The sequence below is a fragment of the Lates calcarifer genome, linkage group LG20 (assembly GCF_001640805.2).
Source record: "Lates calcarifer isolate ASB-BC8 linkage group LG20, TLL_Latcal_v3, whole genome shotgun sequence".
Classification (NCBI taxonomy): Eukaryota; Metazoa; Chordata; class Actinopteri; family Centropomidae; genus Lates; species Lates calcarifer.
In genome coordinates, this window is record NC_066852.1 from 18,672,767 (window position 1) to 18,694,892 (window position 22,126).

A 22,126-nucleotide genomic window follows, 5' to 3' on the forward strand; every position below is an offset into this window, starting at 1 on the left:
ACTGCCATGGTTGGTAACCAGCAGTCCAGCTTTGTCATGGTCCTTAATAACATTAACACCATCAGATTTGGCCTATATATCCCGATGGTGTTTTGAAATAATCACCCATGTGTTCGCACACACTTTGGGGAAACTGAGAAACCGCCCAGACAGGCAGGCTAAGACACACGCAAACTGTTTACAGCCACTTGCATGATGTGGATTTTTATTTGCACAAGCTGTTGCTTTTTCATTTTCCCCTCATTTCTCTTCGTATTGTCTGTCATCTCATCATGAGTGGCACTAGAGGAGAAGCAGTGGTGACTGAAGAGAGAGCGACCACACACAGAGAAAAATAATGTCTTCAGTTTTGACAAAATGCCTGCAAATGGGCAACATAATGGTTGATTGGCTGGGAAGTGGGAAGAGAAAAAGCTGGAAAAATAAATGAGAAAGTGAGGTGGAAGGAGGCCGCTAGGCATGCAAGCTGTAGAGAGAGAGCATCAACATGTAGAGATTTACAGAAGGTTATGTTAAAGAATGTCACATCCCCTTAGGGAACATCCCATTCCTTTTGGTTCACCAACCATGCTTTTTCTTACACATCCTGTCCTGTGCTGTTTTCTTTTAAATCCTCCCTGCTGGGAATACTCCAGGTGAAATGGGACAACTGTGATGAGCCATTTACAGATGATGCTCCAGACTGAGGCACTTAACATGGAGTAGATGCTTGGAGTGGAGTGTAAAGAGGGAAAAGCAGTTCTCAAGTTCACGTAGTGTTTTGTTTTCGCAGAGTTCACGGGGATGAGATGTTAAACTCTCATAAGCATGCACTCTCACAGCCACCTGCACAGACAGAAAGCATAAAAGAGATTCACAATACCGAGAGATGGTGTAGTGGTAAAACCCTGCCTAAATGCCTAAATTGAAAATTATCCTTGCTGGCATCAGACCAAATCTCTCCAGTGCTCATCGCATCTGTTTCCTCTCTCAGCTTTTCCTCTCAATAAAGAAAAACTATTGTCGACCATGTGGCTACTCACCTAAAAAGTAAAACAGATCAAGTAGAAAAGAGAGCATGATGGAATCAGAGATAAATAGGCCAAGTACAGAGAGTCCTGCCAGGATGTGAAGGGATTTAACACCATGATAAGGTTGTATTGATCAGACGCCTCTCAGTCTGTATACCTTTCAAAGCCAACAACAGCCTTTCTTAATCTTTTGATTCTTTTACTTTACAGTCAATCCTTTCATCACTCAAACCATCCATACTGGACATCTGTATCGATTCTGCCTTAATCCAGAATCGGTCATGCATTTGTTTTAAACTCTTTGAATTTTGCGATTCATGGAGCGTGTTTGCAGTTTGCTGTCTAAAGCGATCATTTTCTGTAATATTTCACATGTCAACCTGGATCGTTTGTGACAGTTCACCACTCCTCACAGTCGCCTCAGTTGTGTCCATGCAAGGCATCCAGGCCACAAAATGGACAACACATTCACTGCCCAAACACTTGAGATGTCTGGCTGCAGACTCCTCAGGGGAAATCAGTGTCAGTCCCATGAATTGTTAAATTCAAGTAGTCACGTGGGGCTAGTGGTTCATGAACTCCCATGGAGCTATATTCGCCAAAAGGCAGCACAGCAATAATATATTTGTTGTATTCATACACAAGATGATGTACACAAATGTGACAAGAATGCAGCACGGAAAAGGTTTTCAGATAGATATCTAATATTTGCATCATTCTTACATTATTCTTCCTTTACCATTAGCTCAGTAGGTAAATATACACTTTCCAGGGATGTAGCTTGCAAATGCTTTGCTACAAAAAACAAACCCAACCATTTTTGGCATTAATTAGTACTCAAATACACCACTTTATTCCACCTCCTTACAGTTACAAACAAATCTGTCCTGCAGTCACTCATGCAAACAGTGTTGAGAGTGTCAGTTACACTGCAATGGACAAGATATGTGACTTAATTAACTGAACACTGTATTACAATTAGTCCAGCACCATTCAGAAACAGCCTTACTCCTGGGATTTTCCCACACCAAAGTGTCTTTACCCCCCCGGAGAACAACAATAAACAAAAACAGCAGCAGTCAGTGGCAGGCTTGTGGATGAAAACATCTAAAGGATGAGAAATGTCAGAAGCAGAGGCTGTGATTCTTGTTGAACATTTCCTGCACACTGCTGAATGCAAGCCTCAAAAAATTCAGAAGGGCCTGCAGGCTAAAAGAGGGTCCTATCTGGTAGTAAGTAGGTGTAACTGATACATGGGCCACTGAGCATGGAAGGAGGCATGAATGTTTTATAAGGTGAGGCGGGTTAGTACTGTACATAGCTCAAGTCTTGCATCACATGCTCAGACTATATTGGATACTCATGGGTCTCAGTATAGGTCATATAGGTTGTTTGACCCTAGTACCTATAGGAGGGTCTCCTGAAACATCACAGCAAGTATACTGGACTTCAGTCATCTGTCAAGTTTAGACACAAAAGTAGCTTGGTTAGTTGTAGGGAAAAGGTTTGGGTTAAAATAGATATGATATGCAGTTAAAGAATAACTCCTGTATTTATAAACATGGGCCTTAGTTTCCTATGTTTTTGGGTATAAATCATTGGTTTGAAAGGGACAAAAATCTGTTACTGTGTGGTACTTTTACTTCTATAAAGGATCTGAATACTTCTTCCATCACTAAAAGTCACACAGTAATACAAACAAACTAACCAATCGAGGCAGTGGTATTCCAGCAACTCCCGTGTTCTGCAAGGTAAAATGAAAGTTGTCGGTATAGTCTGGGATAAAAACAAAAAGGATCTTACTCCTTAATAAAAAGGTCTATCTCTGTAGAAATCATATCCATAATGTTGCTAGACACTTAACAGTAACAATTTGAGCCTGTCGGTGGCAAAAACAAGCATTTTAGTGGATGCACTCTGATGTGGACCAATGCCCAGTTGGATTATATTGCAGCAGCTGTTTGCAGTGGGCGGGCACACTGTTCTTGCTCAATACTGCACCAATTCCAAAGATTTCCATCCCTATCAATCATTTACATCCAAAAACATGGCCCAGGTCCAAGAATACATGAGTTACCCTTTAATATTGTGGAACAGCCATGGTTAAAAGAAACAATGATGACAATCGCTTTTAAACAGTAAACAAACAATAGTCTTCCATGTCAAAGTCCTGTATTTTGTCAACCGATCTATCCACCCCAACCTCCTCCTTAAGCAGACCTTGTCACTCCATATGCTTTGTCACCTGAATTGCTTTTTTGCTCCCGTCATAATTACTACAGCCTCTAGAAGTAACCTGAGTTAGAAAGTTAAAAAGGACAGTCAGATTTACTTATGCCTAGTGAAAGACAAAGAATGAGTGACTTGGAAAGATGGACAGATGATGAGAAAAAGAACAAAAAAGTGAGACTGAGGGTAAAGACAGAAAAAAGAAACAGAGATAGAAAAGTCTGTAAAGGCACTCCATTATGTTGGCGGAAAAGAGTAAGAGAGGTCAGATGATAGATTGAGGAGACAGAGATTGGAGACTGATTGAGGATGGATGAAACAAGTGGATGGCCACTGAGCAAAAATGACGCCAGAGGGAAAATGAAAAGAAATGAGAGACAGTAAGGCTCGATGTCACTAATGGTGAGAAAAATTAATAAAGTCATCTTTTAAAAGATGAAAAATGAATGATCATTCTTGCAAATGATGATAATGGTGAAATTAAAATGAAATAAAGAACCATTTAACCTCAGACTCCAGAGTCTGCAAGAAGTCCTGCAGATATAACTGAAACCATCACAGAGTCAGCATAGTGTCAGGATTACTACAGTCATGAAGAAACATGCAGTAATCTATAAGCAATTACATTATGAAAGTAACCTTCCCAACCTTGTGTGTGTGTGTGTGTGTGTGTGTGTGTGTGCAAGCGTGTGTGTTACAGATGGATAATGAGGGAACATGTGCGACAGAGGGACAGAGATAGTGGCTGGTGAGCGCTCTGCCAAGCAGTGATAATACTCGTGCAATTGTTTTGCCGATTACAGCCGTTATGTTTGCGCTGACATCATCTGCAGATAATTCATCACTGGACACTGTGCCAGAGCATTTCTGTTTGTCAGGAACAATATGCAGTGTGCACTTTGTGTGTCAATGGTGTGTCATGTGTGTCAGTGTACATAACTGTTGTGTGTACACATGTCTTCACATACTGTACAAATGTCCAGCGTGTAAAGCTTATTGTTTTTAAAATTCAACACAACATCCAACCACAGAAGTCAACGTTTTTCTATTTAATATTGTTCAAAGTGAACTCAATGCTTATTCTAAGTGTTGGAAAGCGTTGGTTAAATATGCCATTTTTTTCTCTCTGACACCAACCTGTACAGCTTCCACCCCTCGAGTGTAGTTTAGTTGTTTTATTTATTGTCAACGCAGCGCTGTGTGTGGTCTGTATCTCCTTCTACCACTGGCTGCATGGTGCCAACATTTTCTGCTGCTTCAGGCTGCTCACTCAGCTGCTCTCAGATCAAAAAACACTCTATTTTTTATACTGTAAAGAATCACCTGCTCATAGGCTGCCATTCATCACCCAAATTAACCCATGTGGGACATTATAGTCACATTCACATATGAATATTTGAAATTGCCACAGGGGAACTGGCCGCACCAAGTAATACAAATAAAATTTCTATTTGCAGATAGTTTTTTTTAACCACCATTTTCAATTTCATCAGCATGTTGTAAACTCTGAGTGTCACTAATCGATCTGTCCAAAAGGTATAAACAATGGCTGATATAAGATATGCATACAAGATGAGAAAAGAACTGAATAGATGGATGATCAATCACTGGATTGATCAATGGTAAACTTGTAATGGGGAGCTAGATGACTAGATGTAGGATTGATTAACAGCTCTGTGGATTGATGGATGGCTGTATATAGACCTGGAGATAATATAACTAACTCCAAAACAGCCAAAACTAATAATGTGAAAGTAATACAGTCGACAATCAATACATATGGCTAGTTCATGCAATATGCATGTATTGTCATTGGAGAACATATACGTCAAAGACTGACCAGCTGAGGCATCCCTCTGTTCAACCTTCATGTGTTCTGAATAACCAAAAAAGCTACTGAATCATTCCTATAACTGACAGAAAAGATGCTGAAGTTTCCACTGAAATTTTTCTCTCTAACATTTATTATTACGAACAGGCTAATTAAGGGGAAGTGGCAAATATAAACAGTAACAGTGTGAGTGCTGATGCCCCAGTGTTCAGTGTGAGCTGCGAGAGACAGACCAGAGCTAGTGGCATCACAGGAAAGGATCATTAATTTGCATCATGATGAATGTTTAAGAGAGCAGTCTGGATATGGTGCTTTGAGTGTAATAATTTGCACAAGTATTATTAACGAATGCTAACAGAGGCTGGTGCTTGTTTAAAAAAAAAAAAGCTCTCTGAAATGGAAACTTTTTGAACAGTTGGAAAGGAGGCTTGATTAGTAATCAGTAGGACTGGTCTTCAAGAGGAGAGTTTCCACCAAAAACTTTCCACCATACTTTGGAAAATTACAAACTCTCCTGTATTTTTCCTCTGTTATTGTACTGTCCTCCACCTCCCCCTACAACAACTAATAGTTTCTTACACATTCAAAATGAAATGAAAATAAGAGCCAGTGCCAGTGGTATCACATTTGTTCTTGGAAGTCGAGCCAATTTGCCAAAGTACCTCTTGTAATCTCTGAGGAAGGCCTGCCAGTGAGCTTCTGTAACATATGGTGAATTATACATGCACTGCTATGTGTTATATACATTTTTAGAAATACGGTTTTAGATTTCTTTGGTTTTAAATGCGACACACGTTAAGATTTACTGTGCACACTCACACCCACTATAGAGCAAAGAGGATGGGAGGAAATCAACAGACAGAAAGAATAAGGGGTAGAAGGAGTAAGAGGGATAGAAATGTGCCGGTAGAAATGGAAACTCCTGTCACCATATAGTGTCACTCTCTGAAGCGAAATGTAACACCTGCTTGTAGGGAAGAGAAGGCATTTTCACTCTGCAACAAAAACAAAACAAGCGTGAGTGCAGAAACACACTCACTAGGCTTTAAATACAGTGGTGAGAAAACGCTGGCATAAAAGAAGTGCCTGTTTTAAGAAGCCAAACAGTCAAACACATCATTTCACGCTGCCTTGCAAGGAACTAATTACGCTGCATCAAGAGGAAGACCTGGAGAAGAGGGGGGTGGGGAGGTGGGGTGGGGGGTGCTTAATTCTTGTTATCTATTATGCCAACCTTGCAAATATAGCTCAAACCAACAATCTGCTTAGGAATACACACCTCTTGCGTTCAGAATATGCTGAATTTTCATTTGACAGCTGACATCTTTGTCCAGAACTCATTCCCCAGGCCAGGGACAGTTTAATCAATATCTGACCAATCGAGCTTCTACCCACGGCTGAAAACCAGAGAGCTGGGATGTAAAGCAAGGTCCTGCAGGTTCAGACTCCTTGCTGGACCCAGCATCTGTCATGCTGAAGTGTCCTTGGGCAAGACGCTGAATCACTGCCAACTTTAATTGCTGTTCTTTTGACCTTTTCTGTGGAGGAAGCCGTGTGAAAAAAAGAATCTCCTTGTAGGGATAAAGACATTATCACATTCTTATTACATTTAACCTGTGAAGACATCAGGTTGTGCCTTATTGCTGGGAGCTGCTCGACTAACAGTGAAAAGAAGACCGGCTCTGTGGGCCCAAAGAGCATTTGTCTGAGCTTTTGAACTAAAATAACATCAATTTTATGGCAGCCATATCAGCTCTGAACCAGAAAATAGACTCATATGGCCAGAAAATCACAGAGAGTACAGCCAGCGTCTCATTCTCCCTCTTTTCTGATTGATTCTCTATGGAGTTACATCTTGGTCTGATGCTCAAGGGAGGAATAAACTCTTTCTTTCTCTCTCTCTCTCACTTGTTTTTGCTAGAGTAGCCTGGACCCTCACTCATATAATCTCAACTTTCACTGGGATTGTAGTAATTTGCATATGAAGTTGAGATTCATTAGTAATTCAGTTTTAAAGTGTAGGACGGTAGTTGATCACAGCCACTAGTCTTCTGATTGTACAGAAATTGTTTTGTACTGTATTATACTGTAATTGTACAATTTAAGGTTTATGCAGTATAAACACAGAGGTTTATACAGAAAGGCTTGTGGCTTATATTATGCCCTTTATTGTTATTATTATTCCTTTATTAATCCCTCCCTTGGGAAATTGTGGTATTATGTTGTTATGACAACCTTTTACAAAGACCTTATGTAGTATAGTCTGATCAATTCTCATCCATGGACATAGATTATTATTCACATGAAGCAGCAGGTCTAATCTGCTCCTGTTGTTACCTTCCTAACCTATAGGTGGCACTGGTTGGCATGTGTAGAACTTATATGACAATAACTGGACAACCCCCTAATTCATAGAGCCTACTATGAGTGAGTTACAACCTAATTCATTTAAAAAATAAATCTAGAATACAGCAAAGATATTGTTACATATTCCAACAAACTATACTTTGTTTGATTTAACATGCTTTTCTGCATATACTGGCTAATACTAAATGACACTAATAGATAATGAAAGAAAAATAGGTATGAAAATTAACAATCATCCGTATCCCTATCATGTTATACGGGCACTCTCTGAGACTCACTAGTGCCTTTTTTATTTTTTTGATGCCTCATTTCTTTTATACATGAGTGAGTGATGCCACAAGGCATTTGACATTGACTTGTTTTTTCTCAAGTGCAATTCACTTTTATGCAACAAATTCAGATGTTTCTGAAGGTTTTAAACAAAATGCTGCCGATAAATAGCCTAACTGAGTAGAATTAGATGAGATTAAGCAGGGTTGAGGGAAGGTGGGAACACAAGAAAGTTAATTGCTACACTTCATCACAAAATTAGACTTGATGGTCTGTAACAGTGTCTGAGAGCGCAAATGATAATCTCTGTCCAAGCAAATCCTGAAATCTCTCAATTTAAAATCTTTTCAATCAGTGAGCTTATCTGCAGGTTTCATTAAAGAGCCATTCTCTGTGCTTTCTGGCCATAATATGAGATCCCCAAGCTAATTAGCATTTCCAAAAATAATTAATGAGCTGATTTGTTGTCTGTTCAGCACTAATTTGACTATAATACTTCACTGAAGCGCTGTATAAGTAGGTTTAAGTCGCAGTACGCGAATCTGACACACAAACCCTCTGTCAGGGATGCTGACTTGCTGAGATGAAGGAAATACAAAGGACTGACAGAGAATATTTGGAAAAACACGGGAGATCAAAAATGGAGAGCAGCTAATGGAGAGCAGAGACCTTAATCTGAGTGAGAAAGGCAGAGGAGACAGGAAGGTGGGAAAGGGAAGAGGCAAGGAGCGGGACACAGGAGCGGAGAGATGCAGACAGCAGAGTTGAGGTGGGAGAGGGAGTGATAGATAGTAGAGGTTTATTTGCTTTTGTTGTGCCAACATCATTTATCTCCTGTGAACAGCCTCCCAGTGCTGAGAGGCTGTATGACAGAAATCAATCAGAGGGCAATCGTCCATACACTTCCACTGATGCGCCAACCCATCGATACAGGCTTTAGGAGAGCAATGGTAAGGGAGAGATGGGAGGGGAGAGGAAGAGAGAGAGAGGTGAATAGGGCAAATAAAAAATAGAGATGGCAAGGAAAAATAATAAATTACCAAAGAGGACTGGAAGGAAAAGAGGAGAGGCAAAGAGTATATTTAGCCCAAAATTAATCTTCTGTGTTTAATGTAGTGTCAGTCAGAGGTCCTTTCATGTTTGTATGACCACCAAATACTTGAGTAGTTGTAGCCTTTGTTTTGCTTGTTGCTATACTTAACAGAAAACATAATTATTTCATTTTTCTCAGAATAAGCCAACATAATGAGGTAAATATCTGAGTCTATTTGGACTCGCCGCGCAATATTTTGGGAACTTTGATTTTCTCTTTGATTTTACAAAATACAGTTAATCTAAAATGGGAGCAGAAGACGATGACAGTATTATGGTTAATTTGTTATTGTTTTGAGTCACTGCTTGCCTCCAGAGGGGTGTATCGCTGTTGACAACCTTCACGAGTGAAATGGTTATGTTTAAGTTAATGGATAATATGGTCAGTTCGGTCAGTGGTTAGGTTCTGCTAATCCTAGCAAAGGAGGCAAAATTTGTACTCAGCCTAAGAGAAGGTCCTGCCAGTCCACAATGTGGGTTTAAAGCAACACTTATCAAATTCTTTGGAATACAAAGGTCTGTATTATATTTGTGTGATCATCATAAATAATCACACCAAATGTCTAAATGCACTGTATATAATCACAGGACATGTTATACAACTGCTTATTCAAGAAAATGAACAGACCTTTAAATAACCACTGATGTGAGGGTGTGATAAATGGATAAGTATGAACAGAAAATTACACTGTAATTTTTTTCAGTGTGTGTGTGATTATCCTATTCAATTCTGAGTGTAGTGTGAGTCAGCCAGGTCTTTTTACTGACCAAAGCTAACACAAGTTACTGAGGTCCCTGCTGAGATCAATACATCAGAGCCAGGAGCACCTGTCAGGAAGCATTGTGTGTTAGTGTGTGTTTGTGTGTGTGCGTGTAATAGCATGTGGCAGTCATTAGACTTCAGTCAGACCTCCTGCCCACCTCTGTGGAGGAGAAACAACATGAGATCACATGAATCAAGTGCTGCACATGCAGTGTAACACACACACACAAACACAAAAGTGTATGTGTGCCGAGTGATGCTGGCCAGAGGCACGGCCGACAGTCTGACACCTCTGATGACATGAATGGGAACCCCACCTGACACCAGCCTCCCTTTCTCTGCCCAACGGCATACAGATAATAGTTCCAAGGCCAATGTCACTTACACACTGAGGGATGACCACAGGCACACACACACACACACATCGTCAGTACACACCTCTCTCCCTCTCTCTCTCTCTCTCTCTCTCTCTCTCTCACACACACACACACACACACACACAACATTACAACATATATGATGTATGTAGAGGAAAGGAGTCTGCAGTGAAGCACACAAACTGACCTACATCAGGCTGTCACACATGGTGCATCACCTCACACATGTTATATGTATGTGCATGTATATGTTTACATGCACACGCACGCACACACACACAAACATGCACTCAGCCCTAGAGGAAAGTATGACCTTACCCTCAAACATGAGCACAGCATGCCACACATACTTTATATATAAAATATATATAATATGCACCTATTCTGAGGAGCACATAAACACACAAATTAGCTCCTCTAAAAAGTTTTCATGAACAAGGTGATCTTTACTGTCGCTACTTTTGTCACTTCATTTGCAAAATGGATATAAAATTAACACATTAAAACACAAGTCACAAGCACATTATGAATGTAGTCTAGGGTACTACGGGTTTGATGAGCAAAAGTGTCTTTCCAGTTTCCAGCAATGCCTGCCTCAAATTTACACACCAAACACAATCTCTCACACAAGAGGAGCTCAGTACAACTTAAGTCTTTTCAGTTGCTCCAAGGAGCAGTTTGGAGATTAAGTGCCTTGCTCAAAGCTCAAGGCAAGCGCTCCTGAATCATGTCCATGCCCAGTTTTATCCTGAAGCTCCAGGTTTGAATTAGCCACCTTTTAGACACAAGCCCATTTCTGTGACCTTAAGTCTGCTGCTTTTTGCATTAAATAATGCAGGAGATGACTTGGAGCCTGTTCCAACACAAGTTTAAATAGATGATCATTTTTGAGGTTGCTAGCTGTCATCTAAAGATGTATTTGCCTGCAGTATTCTTGCCGCTGTACAACATGTGTACTGCTTATCAGCACATGTTGTTTTCTAGCTTTTTGGCATTTTAATTTATTTAATAAATTAACCAATATATTATTTTGTGAGGTTATAATAGCAAGTGGCAGCTGGGCCATTTAGTAGTTGAAGAAAGTTGTTAAGGAGAGAGACATTAAAACTCTGCCTTAATAAGTGTACAGCACCATGAATGTGGACCGAAACCATCCCTGTCTCCACTGTGCTGTCCAAAAAAGTACCATTAATGATTTAAATGTTAAAAGCGTTTTAAGTTACAGAAAATGGTATTCCTCAGTTAAAATTCAGATACATTTCTTGCTACAGCAATCTGCACCTCCGCCTCGCCTCCTGTGATTTATTCTACAGCTTTCAAAAAGTGCTGACATGCACGTGGGCGTGATTGACAGGAAGGGGGGGATGCCCTCTTCCCAAGACATCTCCTGACTGGTACGAACAATGAACCTCAGGTTATTTTTCTGACTGAGTGGATCATTCAGGAGAGTCACATATCTGTCATAGAGAGAAACTGTCAAATTCATGGCATTTAGAGAGCTAAAATACCTCACCTATGACAATGATTAGACAGAAAATTGGCCCTTTCCTAATAATTATGTATGCTTTTTTCACAGGAGGAAAATAGGCTCTACTTGAGTCAGAACTTACGTAAGCTCTGTACATGTATGCTACCTCTTATAAAACACAGCCACGAACATATCGTCCCAAACCAGTGATTTAAACAGCACATAGACAAGACATTGCCCCATTAAATGGATTGCTCAGGCATGTTGCAGGGAAATTTATCACAATTCCTGGGGTTTAAATGACCTCAGGTGCGGAGGAACAAGCAAACTTTCAATTACAAATGTCTGCCTGAGTGATGGATGCAGGCATCCTTTTGGGCCACTCATTAACAAGATGCATCATTCCTCCCCAGTATAATTAAAATCAGACAATTTGTGTAGCCTTTCAAACTCTGAAACCTTGACCTTTAATCACAGCACCTGTGTCAGTGGAAATTTTGAAGCTCCAGAGCGCACTGCCAAAGTGTGTCATTCAGCTGAGCAAAATTGGACTGCTGGATTGGAGATGTCAGAGCCTTAATGGCTAAATAGGACCAAGAAAACACCATATTGTTTATTTCAAACACTTTTACACTAGAGAGGAGTTACAGTCTGATAAAGAAAAATTGAAGTAATTTCAGTGATTTGTCTGGCAGGAGCAATAAAGAAAGATAGAAATTGGAAAATGAAAAAAAAGTAAACCTAACAAAAACAGTGGTTTAATTCTCAACTCAATTAGCAAGAAATTATAACTATACAGTAAATATCAATGAGGAAATGCAGGTCTACACAGTCAATTAGCAGGGAAAATAGGTTTTACTACTAGCATAACTCGATGTGCCATGAAGCATCAACACTGCATATTGATACATACTTTTTGAAACGTAATTACAGCATCACTGGGTAGATGAGGGTAGAGACACCACTCAGTGACTTATTATACAAATTTCAGGTACCAATGCGGGGATGTTAAAGTCACCGTAAATGGTGTCCTAAATTGAATTATTTGTCAGCCTATTTGTCATGATGCAAAAGCTTTGACAGGAAATCCAACTGGTCAAAATGATGAATCTGATCCCCCGTGGTAGTCTTTAGTGTTAGCGAGGCTAATAGCCACTCACAATACCTGTATATTAAAGCAGCATGTCACTGCCAAGAGTTACAGCATGAAGAGCTAAATGGAGGTCGATGCAATTACTAAACGCCAAAGTTTAATCAGAATGTCATATATCAAATGTACAGACGTGAGGCTGCACACACACACACACACACACACACACACACTGAGCAAGGCTCTTAAAGACATTTGTTACTGCAGCTTCATCCGTCCTATCATGTTAATTTTATTTGGAAAGGCAGATTGGCCACTGGCAGATTTAACAAGTCACCATAGACTGGGGCCATTTTTCAAAACACCAATTATGAGTCTGCATTTCATTGATCAGAAGGCCCCCTATTCACTCAAAGTGACATAAATTAACTCGTGTCCCTAAACAAAGGTTGGGAAGAGATGCCATTGCACCTATCATGGGGTTACATTTTCTATCCTGCCTGCAACTCCACTGTGAAATTAAAACATCCTTTTATCTGAGGTTGATACATTTCTAATTATGTGTGTGTGTACCTGCAAATTACACATTTATGGTACGATAGCGTATTATATTTGGTGTCTTTGTCTTGGATCTCTTTGTGTGTGCATAGAAGTGGGTTTGTGCATGTGAAAGCTGTAAATGCCAGTGGTAATTAAAGAGAGCCAGAGCTGGTATGGGCAACAAAGTGTGTTGCTCTCCATCTTTGTCACTACGTTTGGTGGGTGATGTTTATTTCACATACAGTAGACAGCAGTGTATGTGTGTGTGTGTTTGTGTGTGTATATTTAGTTCTGTACAGAATGTTAGACCTCCTGCCATTTAGACTAACAGTGGGAGTCAGCGTCAAAGCCTTCCAAGAAATATTTTTCTATTTATACTCACATAAATGTAGTCGCGATACATGGTAGCCGTTTATGAGTGGTACTCGGAGGAACAAATATTGGTTGGATGAATCGATTTCTGCTCTGCTGCCTCTCTATAAACAAGCCAAATATTCTGCTGAGGACAAACAGAATTAAAAGCAGGGGGGGACATTTATTTTAAGCAGTGTTATTTATAGTCTCGTACTATCTTGTTTTGAAGTGAAAAGCTCAGCAGCACATAAAAAGAAATGATGGTACTATTGAACTTGATGAATAGAAGATGTATGAAAAGCTGAAGCCTGCATGTGTGTGTGTGTGTGTGTGTGTGTGTGGTGGAGTCAATGGTGAGGGAGGGGCGGGCCTCAGAATCAGAAGCGGAGGCAGCATTGCATGTGTGTGTTTGCCTCAAGGGTTTTGATCTCTCTCCCTCGCTAAACAGAGAGGAGTCCATCAGCAACAGATACCCCTTCAATTATTCAGGAGGTTAGCATGAAAAATAAATGGCCGTTTCCTGCAGTGAGAAGTGTGGTGCCACTCTGGTTCCTCTGAATCTTTTCAGCTCACTGTATGCTCACACAGGGGTTAGACTGGGCGATTGATTCCTTTCAGTGATGATTGTGGATCACTGCTTTTGTCTTGTTATTGGCCCAGACCACCACTACTGGGCAGCTGCCTTAACCTCATCAACACTGAGGTACTCTGCACCATTTTTTGACACAAATTAAATAAACTCCGGGTCAGGTGAGAGTTTATCATATTATTGAGGGAAAGCAGCTCAGTAGAAACTCTCCTCTGACCTGTACCACTTAAAGTGCAAGAATTGCAAAGAATTTCAAACTCTTTTAGAGGGCTTTAGAAAACAGAATCCTCGAGAAGCAAAGTTAATTTATTTAGGTACTGCTAAATGGTGTCTTGCAGGTCAAAGCATGTCAAGTCTAGATGTTTTTAGAAGTCTAGGTTACATATAACTAGTCACTATATGTAACTAGGATCTGTACTATACTGAATTGAAATGTACTGCTGTAACAACACATGAAACCTACATGTCTTTAAACCAGATTTAGCTCAGTCTTGATCCACAGCTTGACCTAGAAATCAATAAATCAATCCTTCCTGGGTAATTTTCTATCTATTTTCCAATTAATCCTAACAATTATTGAACTAACACAATGCGCTAAATCAATTTTATTTGAAAGGGATTTTCAGTGTTTGATCTAATCATAAATGTGTACTGTTCCTGGGTTTTGGAGGCCTTTCTAAGAGTGCAGTTAAAGAGGTCAGTAAGTTGTCTGGTGAGGGGGACAGCAGGCTTCAGAGAAATCAAGTAACAAATCTTTGTACAGTTTTAAATTGGCAGACAGATTAAGTCCAAATACTATTGCCTTCAGTGTTTCACTGTAAATACAATAGAACATGTAAATCTGGACTTTCATTGTGAGATCCACTTGTTTCATGTGACAGTGTGGATCTGAGACGGTGATGCTCTGAACAATAAAGGATTGTCACAGTCAGCCAGCTCACTTCCATGATTAGACTGGAAGCAAGCCAGTTGTCCCTGATGTCATGTCACTTTGTTGTAGGTGATAGTCATTTGGCATTAGCTGACTTTTCATCTTTGTCTGTCTTCAATACTTCTTACTGCCCCTTTCTTCTCCTGTCTAACTAATTTGTGCCTCTCTTTGTGCCAGTGTCTCATTTTTCTCTTCACGATTATTGGCCCGGAAGGAAAGAAAAGGGAGGGAAAATTGCTCTGCATAGGATCTAATGTTAGCTCCCTCTGTGCTTCTCTCTCTTTCCAGGTGGTCCAACACGTTGGTCCTCCCCTCCGTGCGACTGCTGCTGCAAGAACCACAAGGGCGACGGCGAGGGTGAGAGCGGCACCTCCTTCAACGAGCTCTCCACCTCCAGCTCCGAGAGCCAGTCAGAGGCCAGCTCTCCCCAGGGAACGGTCATCTGCGGTCCAGTCAGCCGCCAGCCACACCCCCACGCGAATGTCCAAACCCTGGACAGGCCGCTGAAAAAGGGCCCTGTTGCCATGCTCCAGCAGTCTGAACAGCGGCGTAAGAGTGACTTGCTGCGCACGCTCACGGCGAGCTCCCGCGACACCAGCACCTGCAAGAAACGGCCAGCGAAGGAGAAGCTGACGGTGGAGGAGGAGCTGGAAAAATGCATTCAAGACTTCCGCAAGATCAAGATCCCAGAGAGGTTCCCTGAGAGGAAGTACATGTGGCAGGCCGACCTGCTGAGGAAGTACCGCCTCTGAGAGAGGAAACGGGAGAGAGGGAGCAGACACATGAGGCCAAGGATCAGTTTACATGTTTTTTGATCATGACTTTTGCAACAAAAGGGAGATAACACTGAACTCATTTGAATCCAGTTTCTGGGGGAAATTTCACCTTTAGGCCAGTAGGTTGAAAGTCTACACAGAAGCTAGAGAGAAGCATAAAAAACAGACTGTCCTCTTATTGACGTATGTAGTATGTATGTGTGTGTATGTAGTTTAGGTCTACTGTATGTACTGTAAGTATGTGTTGTACCTTGCTGAATGCTTCAGAGCTTTGAATAATTTATCCCTGAGGACCAATCAAAGTGGGCAAAGGACATTCTCTATGAACTGATCAACCAACTGAAGGCTTGCAGATGGTTACACTGGGGTTTACTGAGGGTTACTGGACTGGAAACACTGTCATCTGTCATCATTTCACGGAGAAAAACCATCGCAGGAGCCACAGTTTTAGTCCACAAAGACAAACACTGATTTAGTATGTGAATGTGGGTGTTTATGTGTGTGTTCACACCCAGGTGGCCTAGAGGTCACAGATAAATCTGCATCAGGACCCATTAATAATTCATGCTGTCCCGACAGTGCTCTCACTATAAATACACCCGTTGCTCTCTGCTGCCAGGGTGGTGTAAACAGCTGGGTCAATTACTTTACTTTCAGGCAACATTTGGGGACTTCTGAGGCAGGAGGAGGTACAATTTCATCAGCACCTCAATTAATTTTCCTCTTCTAATATCAGTTATATTGCAAACGCACCCCGAGTGAGTGAAATCGCCCCACACTGCATTGATTTTTTGCTGTGTTGGCAAGATGTAGAGCAATACCCAGGTTACTGTATGAAGGATAAGTGAAAGAGTGAAGGATTTGATTTGATGGTCAAACCATGGGGAAATACAAAGTTCAACAAAGAAAAGTCCTGATTTAACACACCTATACACACACTTATCCATTTATATCACAGGCATTTAGTCCCACTTACATCACCAAAACAAACAGAGCACTTGCAAACACTCATTCCTGCAACACACTAACCGATCAATCGTGAAGTCATATAAACCATGCTCAATATGACACCTGCAGTAAGTACAGACAGAATGGGACAGGATTGCTACATTTGCTAACCCTGTCAAGACAGACTGATGCTCTCTGCGCTGACTGTTGACACGGTAATCAATAGTTATTGATGATAGGGTCCGGTGTTAGAGCCGATAGATGTGGCTCTTGTTTACAGTTATTAATGAAGCCCCTAGGTTACTGACAAAGACAAGCTGTTCATGTATTCAGTGAAAATTTGCCATTTTTCATGTATTCATTCACATACTCTCAGCTCTGTCAGAATCAATGGGATGTATTGCAATGTGGTTACAGGAGCAAACATTGCAGATAGCTATTTTAAAAGAGCACAATTCAAGAGCACAGTTTAATTTCCTGGTGGGTTGATTGTTATTTATTTAAAGCTCTTGTTGGATCATATATTACTGACAGAATGATTTAGAAATTATTTCATAGTGCAAATTAAATTATTGACCACAGTACATGGCAAAAGCACACAGACATCCACTGATGCTGGAATCATGAGGCATTTCTTTTTAGAGTTATAATGGTAAGCTTTTAAAGAATTGGTTATTTGAACAGGTAGTGTTATTGACATCACAATCTCTGTTTTAGGAGAGAACATATATGAAAGGATTGAACATATATAACAGTCAAAATAACAAATGCACAACAGAATCAGAGTTCAGGATAGTCTGCACAAACAATGTAATTTAGACCATCTGTGAGGGGCACATAAAAGGCGTGCTGTTACAAGTACTGTAAAAGGAGGCTTCATGTCCTCATTATGTCCAATATATGAAACATAATTTCATCAGATTTATTTTTGAGTTTCTATAAGAAGAAATAGCTGAAGTAGATGACTGGTAATTGCCTGCTTACAGATACATGTGTTTGTTAACCACAGCTTCAGGTAAAATTCAAGGTATTCATGAACGGTGTGATGGACAGCCATGATCAAAAATGTGGTTTGAGTTATTCTAAATATTATGAACTGACCTGTATAGATGAAAGTTAATAATGACTATCTTGGTAGCAGGGGGAAAATAAAAACAGGAGGAGGAAGTAGTAATCATTTTCACAGAGAAACTTGATTGTACTTCTCATATATTTGCTATAAAAGTTTATGAAAGTTTATAGGAGTGGGCTTTATATACAATCGCAGCTTTCTGCAAAGCACAAAGTATACAGTTTGATTAAAAGCACACCCAAATAGTAAAATATGCAGAACACATATTTATTCAAAGATCACTTTATTAAAAATGTCCCTGATATGTTAATATAAAAATGGATGATTACAAAATGTTTTATTATACTTATTTTTCTATCCAAAGGCCTTTAAATTAATATATGATCAAATCCCCTTATGTTTCCCATAAAATGTATTTCCTGTGAGAGAAGTGGTTCCAGTTCTATTCAGTGGTGCCCATATGTCTGCTAAGGTTTATTATAGTATACAGTAATATACAGTAATATGGTTGCAATAGGTGCTAGATACAAACCAACCATTTTCCTCATGTCAATACAATGAATATGACTTATTTTTCTACATTGCTGGAATATTACATTTTCATTTTAAAGTCATTTATCTTATCAGTTGAAGTTGAGATATGTTAATCCAGACTACATATCATATGTAAATAAACACCATAAATCATACCTAACCAGAATAATGTATTATACTCTGTATATAACATGCAAATCCATGAGGCGTGGCTGCTCCCCTGTTCTTAGTGATGCAGTAGACTGACGCTAATGTAATAGAGCCATTCTTGTTTTATCATTTAGAGTGTTGGACCATCAGGGATGAAGGAAAATATAATACACACCTATAACATAATATATGATATTTACCACAATAACAAATCAATAAATAACAAGCTGACTGCTTTTCAAGACAGCAATGTCATAGATGGACTATCAGCACATTTGTCTGATTGTGTCACAGAGGTGGTCACTGGTGACTAAGACCTTTCAGTGACCGAACTACGATCAATATATTGTAAAATTGATGTTTAGTTCTGCTGAAACAGAACAAGAAGAAAAGCTTGTTCAAAACTCAAAAATGTTCAAACCATGGAGTTTTTGCTATGGTACAGCACAGTCAGAAAGTGTAAAGACAGCAAATTTTATTTTATTTTTTGCAGTTTTGGCTCTGTTCTCCAGAACATTGGATTTGAAATTAAACAATGACTATGGGGTGAAAGTGCTGACTTTAACCTTCTAGCAGTGTTTGAGGGTGTTTACATCCATACTGGACGAATAGTGCCGGACTCTCCCTCCAATTATAGGACAAAGCAGCAGGACAACAATTCTAAACATACAGTCAAGGAAAAAAAGGAGCTTCTATGGCCAAAATAGTGTTCTGGTCTAATCAAGTTGATCCTCAATCCAGCTGATGATGTCTTTTACTGATGAATACCAGTATGAAGTGAGGACAGCTATTTTATTTGGATGTAAACTCCCTCAAGAATGAGAATGAGAATCAGAACCTCAACATCAAACCTCATGTGCTGGAGCACAGTGCCAGCACACAACAAAAATCACTGCACTACACGGTTTATCTTTAATCTTTTTAATCCACCTTTAATCTCTGTAAAGGTGGGTTGCATTCTCAGTTAGTTTGTTTGGTCTAAACCAAAAGTAAAATGTTCACTTTGACACATTCGCACTGACTGGCGATCTGCCTGGAGTGTACCCCGCCTCTTGCCCAATGTCAGTGCTACCCCACTCCAGCCCCCCCGCAACCCTTACGGTTGGTATAGATAATGGATAAATGGATGGAGGTTCACACTGACCAGTTACAAACAATGAGGGCATTAAAAAAAAGCATAATGACTTAAGATACTGAATCAAGATGTTCCCATAAAATGTGTTTTCAGTTGCTGGAACAGTTATTATGTGGTCGACTGATCCAAACAAAGTAAATAGTTTGAAAAAACCAGTGCAATTGTGATTCATATGAAAGATGAAAGTCTGATTTTCAAGAGAAGCCTGTTGCACAGCTTTTTGCATCTTTCTTTGGAACGTTATTTTCTACATCTGCAGTAGTTAGTCTTGTGCTGTTCACATTCAGCCCAGTTTACAGCGAGAAAGCCTGCTGATATAATCGTAAGGATCATGTTTGCTTGACTCTGCCTGCCATTTTTAAAAATGTGTTGGGTTTACTTTGAGATGTTTCAACTACAAGGTGGATCAGTCACGGAAATGATTAGATATTAGACATGATTAGAAATGGCATTGAACAGACACAGTAGAAATGAATACCAAGACACCCGGAGGCCTTCTAGAGTAGACTACAGCTGTTTTTGCACAATGTATAAAGTTAATAAAGACACAAACAAGAAAGTATTTGAAAAAGAGATAAATATGTTAATAGTCACCTTACATGCACAATACAGACACAATTAACGTGTCTGTCATGAGAGAAAGATTCAAACATTTGTTGTATTGCAGATCAACATTACAAATTTTCACATTCAGAGCATGTGAGATGATATTCAGTTCTTTGGGCTATGAGGTGAGCAACAGATTATGTAAATCTTGATAACGAATGACTGAGATTTTGTTTCAAGTCAAATGTGGTGTATGAAAAGGAAGAGAGACTGTGAACTGATGTTAAGTTTGTCAATTTTACTTATTTTGGAGTGCCAGGCTACAATATGTGATTTTTCTTTCCTGAAGTTAATTGTCATGCCCTGCAAGTAAAGCCTGTGTACATGACTGCAGGTTATTTTCCTCCTGCCTTTGATGAGCCTGCGAACCACAAAGAAAATCACATTACTCTGATACCACCACAGTAGACACGGCACATGCTGTTTCAAAAACAAAAGGAGCGTCTGTTTTGATGTACGTTGTTCTGACACAAAAAATAATTTAAAAAAAAGAAGAAAAAATGGTTCAGAAACATTGTGAGCATGTTGGTATACAAAACTTATAACAGATTTAACTTAGTCTGTTCGTGTGAAAAAGATTATGTCAAAAACTGATATTTACCAGAAAAAAGAAAACTTGCAAAAAAAAAAAAAAAAGATAAGCACAAATGTGTTGATAGTGTCTGCTGTTCCTCCACAGGTGTATAACATTATCAAATAAAAAGTCAACTCTGCAGCGTGACCGAGCTCCTGCAAAACAGAGCAATTCTCACCAGAGGTATAAAGCTCATGGAAAACTTGCTTCGCCATGAATCATCTTGGAAATATGAAATACTAATTTGGCAATTGCAGAATTATGAAAAACTGCCTATCAGAGTTTTTTTCCTGACCTGTAAAATCTGATCAAACTGAATGTAAATTGTCAAAAACCAAACATCTGTGGTGAGAGTCGCCCTTTATTCCAGGAGTGACGTCCTGTTACAATGTCTGCCTTTAGAGACAATATGAATCATCTGAGAGTGTTTAGATACGAAGCATATAGTAATTTTGAAATGTATGAGTACAACCAATAAACAAGACATTCTGTACAGCGACCTATGAGTTGTATTTATTGTCAATTAATTATAAAGTGGATTTTTATTGAGGCAATTCATTTATTTGGCTTCTCGTCAAGTGTCTGCAGGGGTGGCAATTACTAGTCTTCTTGGGCCAAGAAAAACATTAACATTATAAAATTCATTATATAATTTATATTTGAGATTAATACTTAATTAATGACTAGAAGACAGATTAGCTGAACCTCAGTTGCAGCATTGTTAAAAAAATATATTGATTTGCTGTTTATTGAGGGAAAGAGTTTATAGGGTGTTCATATTATTGGACACAAGGTCGTCAGCCTTTGTGTTTAGTTTGTAGTTTAAGAACTTGAAATTCTTGCAGCTGCATTTATCAGGGGTTTACTTGAAACCAGATGTCCTCATATTTCATCATATCAGTCCCATGCCCCGTTAATGCCCATAACATATCAAAATGTTCAATTTTTTTTTCATCACAAGTTAGAACAGAACAGGGACTGCCATGCAGACTGTTTAAATGAAGCAGGTACGGTTACAAGCCTTCACTCAAAGGTCAGGCAGGCTTAGAATTGACAACAGACTGACAGGTAGAAGGACCAAACAAACAAAAGGCTGGCAGGCAAAACTAGGAAAGACAACAGATAAAGGCAAAACAAGAAATCAGGCAGGAACCAACAACTAAAGCAGTGCTGAGGGTGGATAATCTCACAAACAACAGAGGTAAACTGCCCACAGTACAGTATGTACTGAGAGGCTAATGAGGATATGAGAGACATGCAGGGAGGTGATTCAATCAGGTAATCTACAGGAAACCATAAACTTGACAATGCTGTCTCTGCTGGGCTGGTGAGTGAGGTAGGGTTGGAAATGACAGGTGAGTAGAGTACAAAAAAGCACAAGCTATCGCTGCATTGAGTAGGATGTCAGTAGAATGGGGAA

General features: G+C 39.7%; 1 protein-coding gene across 1 annotated transcript in view; it reads left to right on the top strand.

The window, feature by feature from the left end:
• The window catches only part of kctd16b (potassium channel tetramerization domain containing 16b), a 72,034-nt gene extending 50,829 nt beyond the window's left edge, over positions 1-21,205 (top strand). Inside the window, exon 2 of the mRNA XM_018691645.2 lies at positions 15,200-21,205. Coding sequence (XP_018547161.1) covers positions 15,200-15,663 — 464 coding nt within the window. The 3' untranslated portion in view covers positions 15,664-21,205. The remainder of the gene's footprint in view (positions 1-15,199) is intronic.
• The last annotated feature ends 921 nt before the right edge of the window (positions 21,206-22,126 follow it).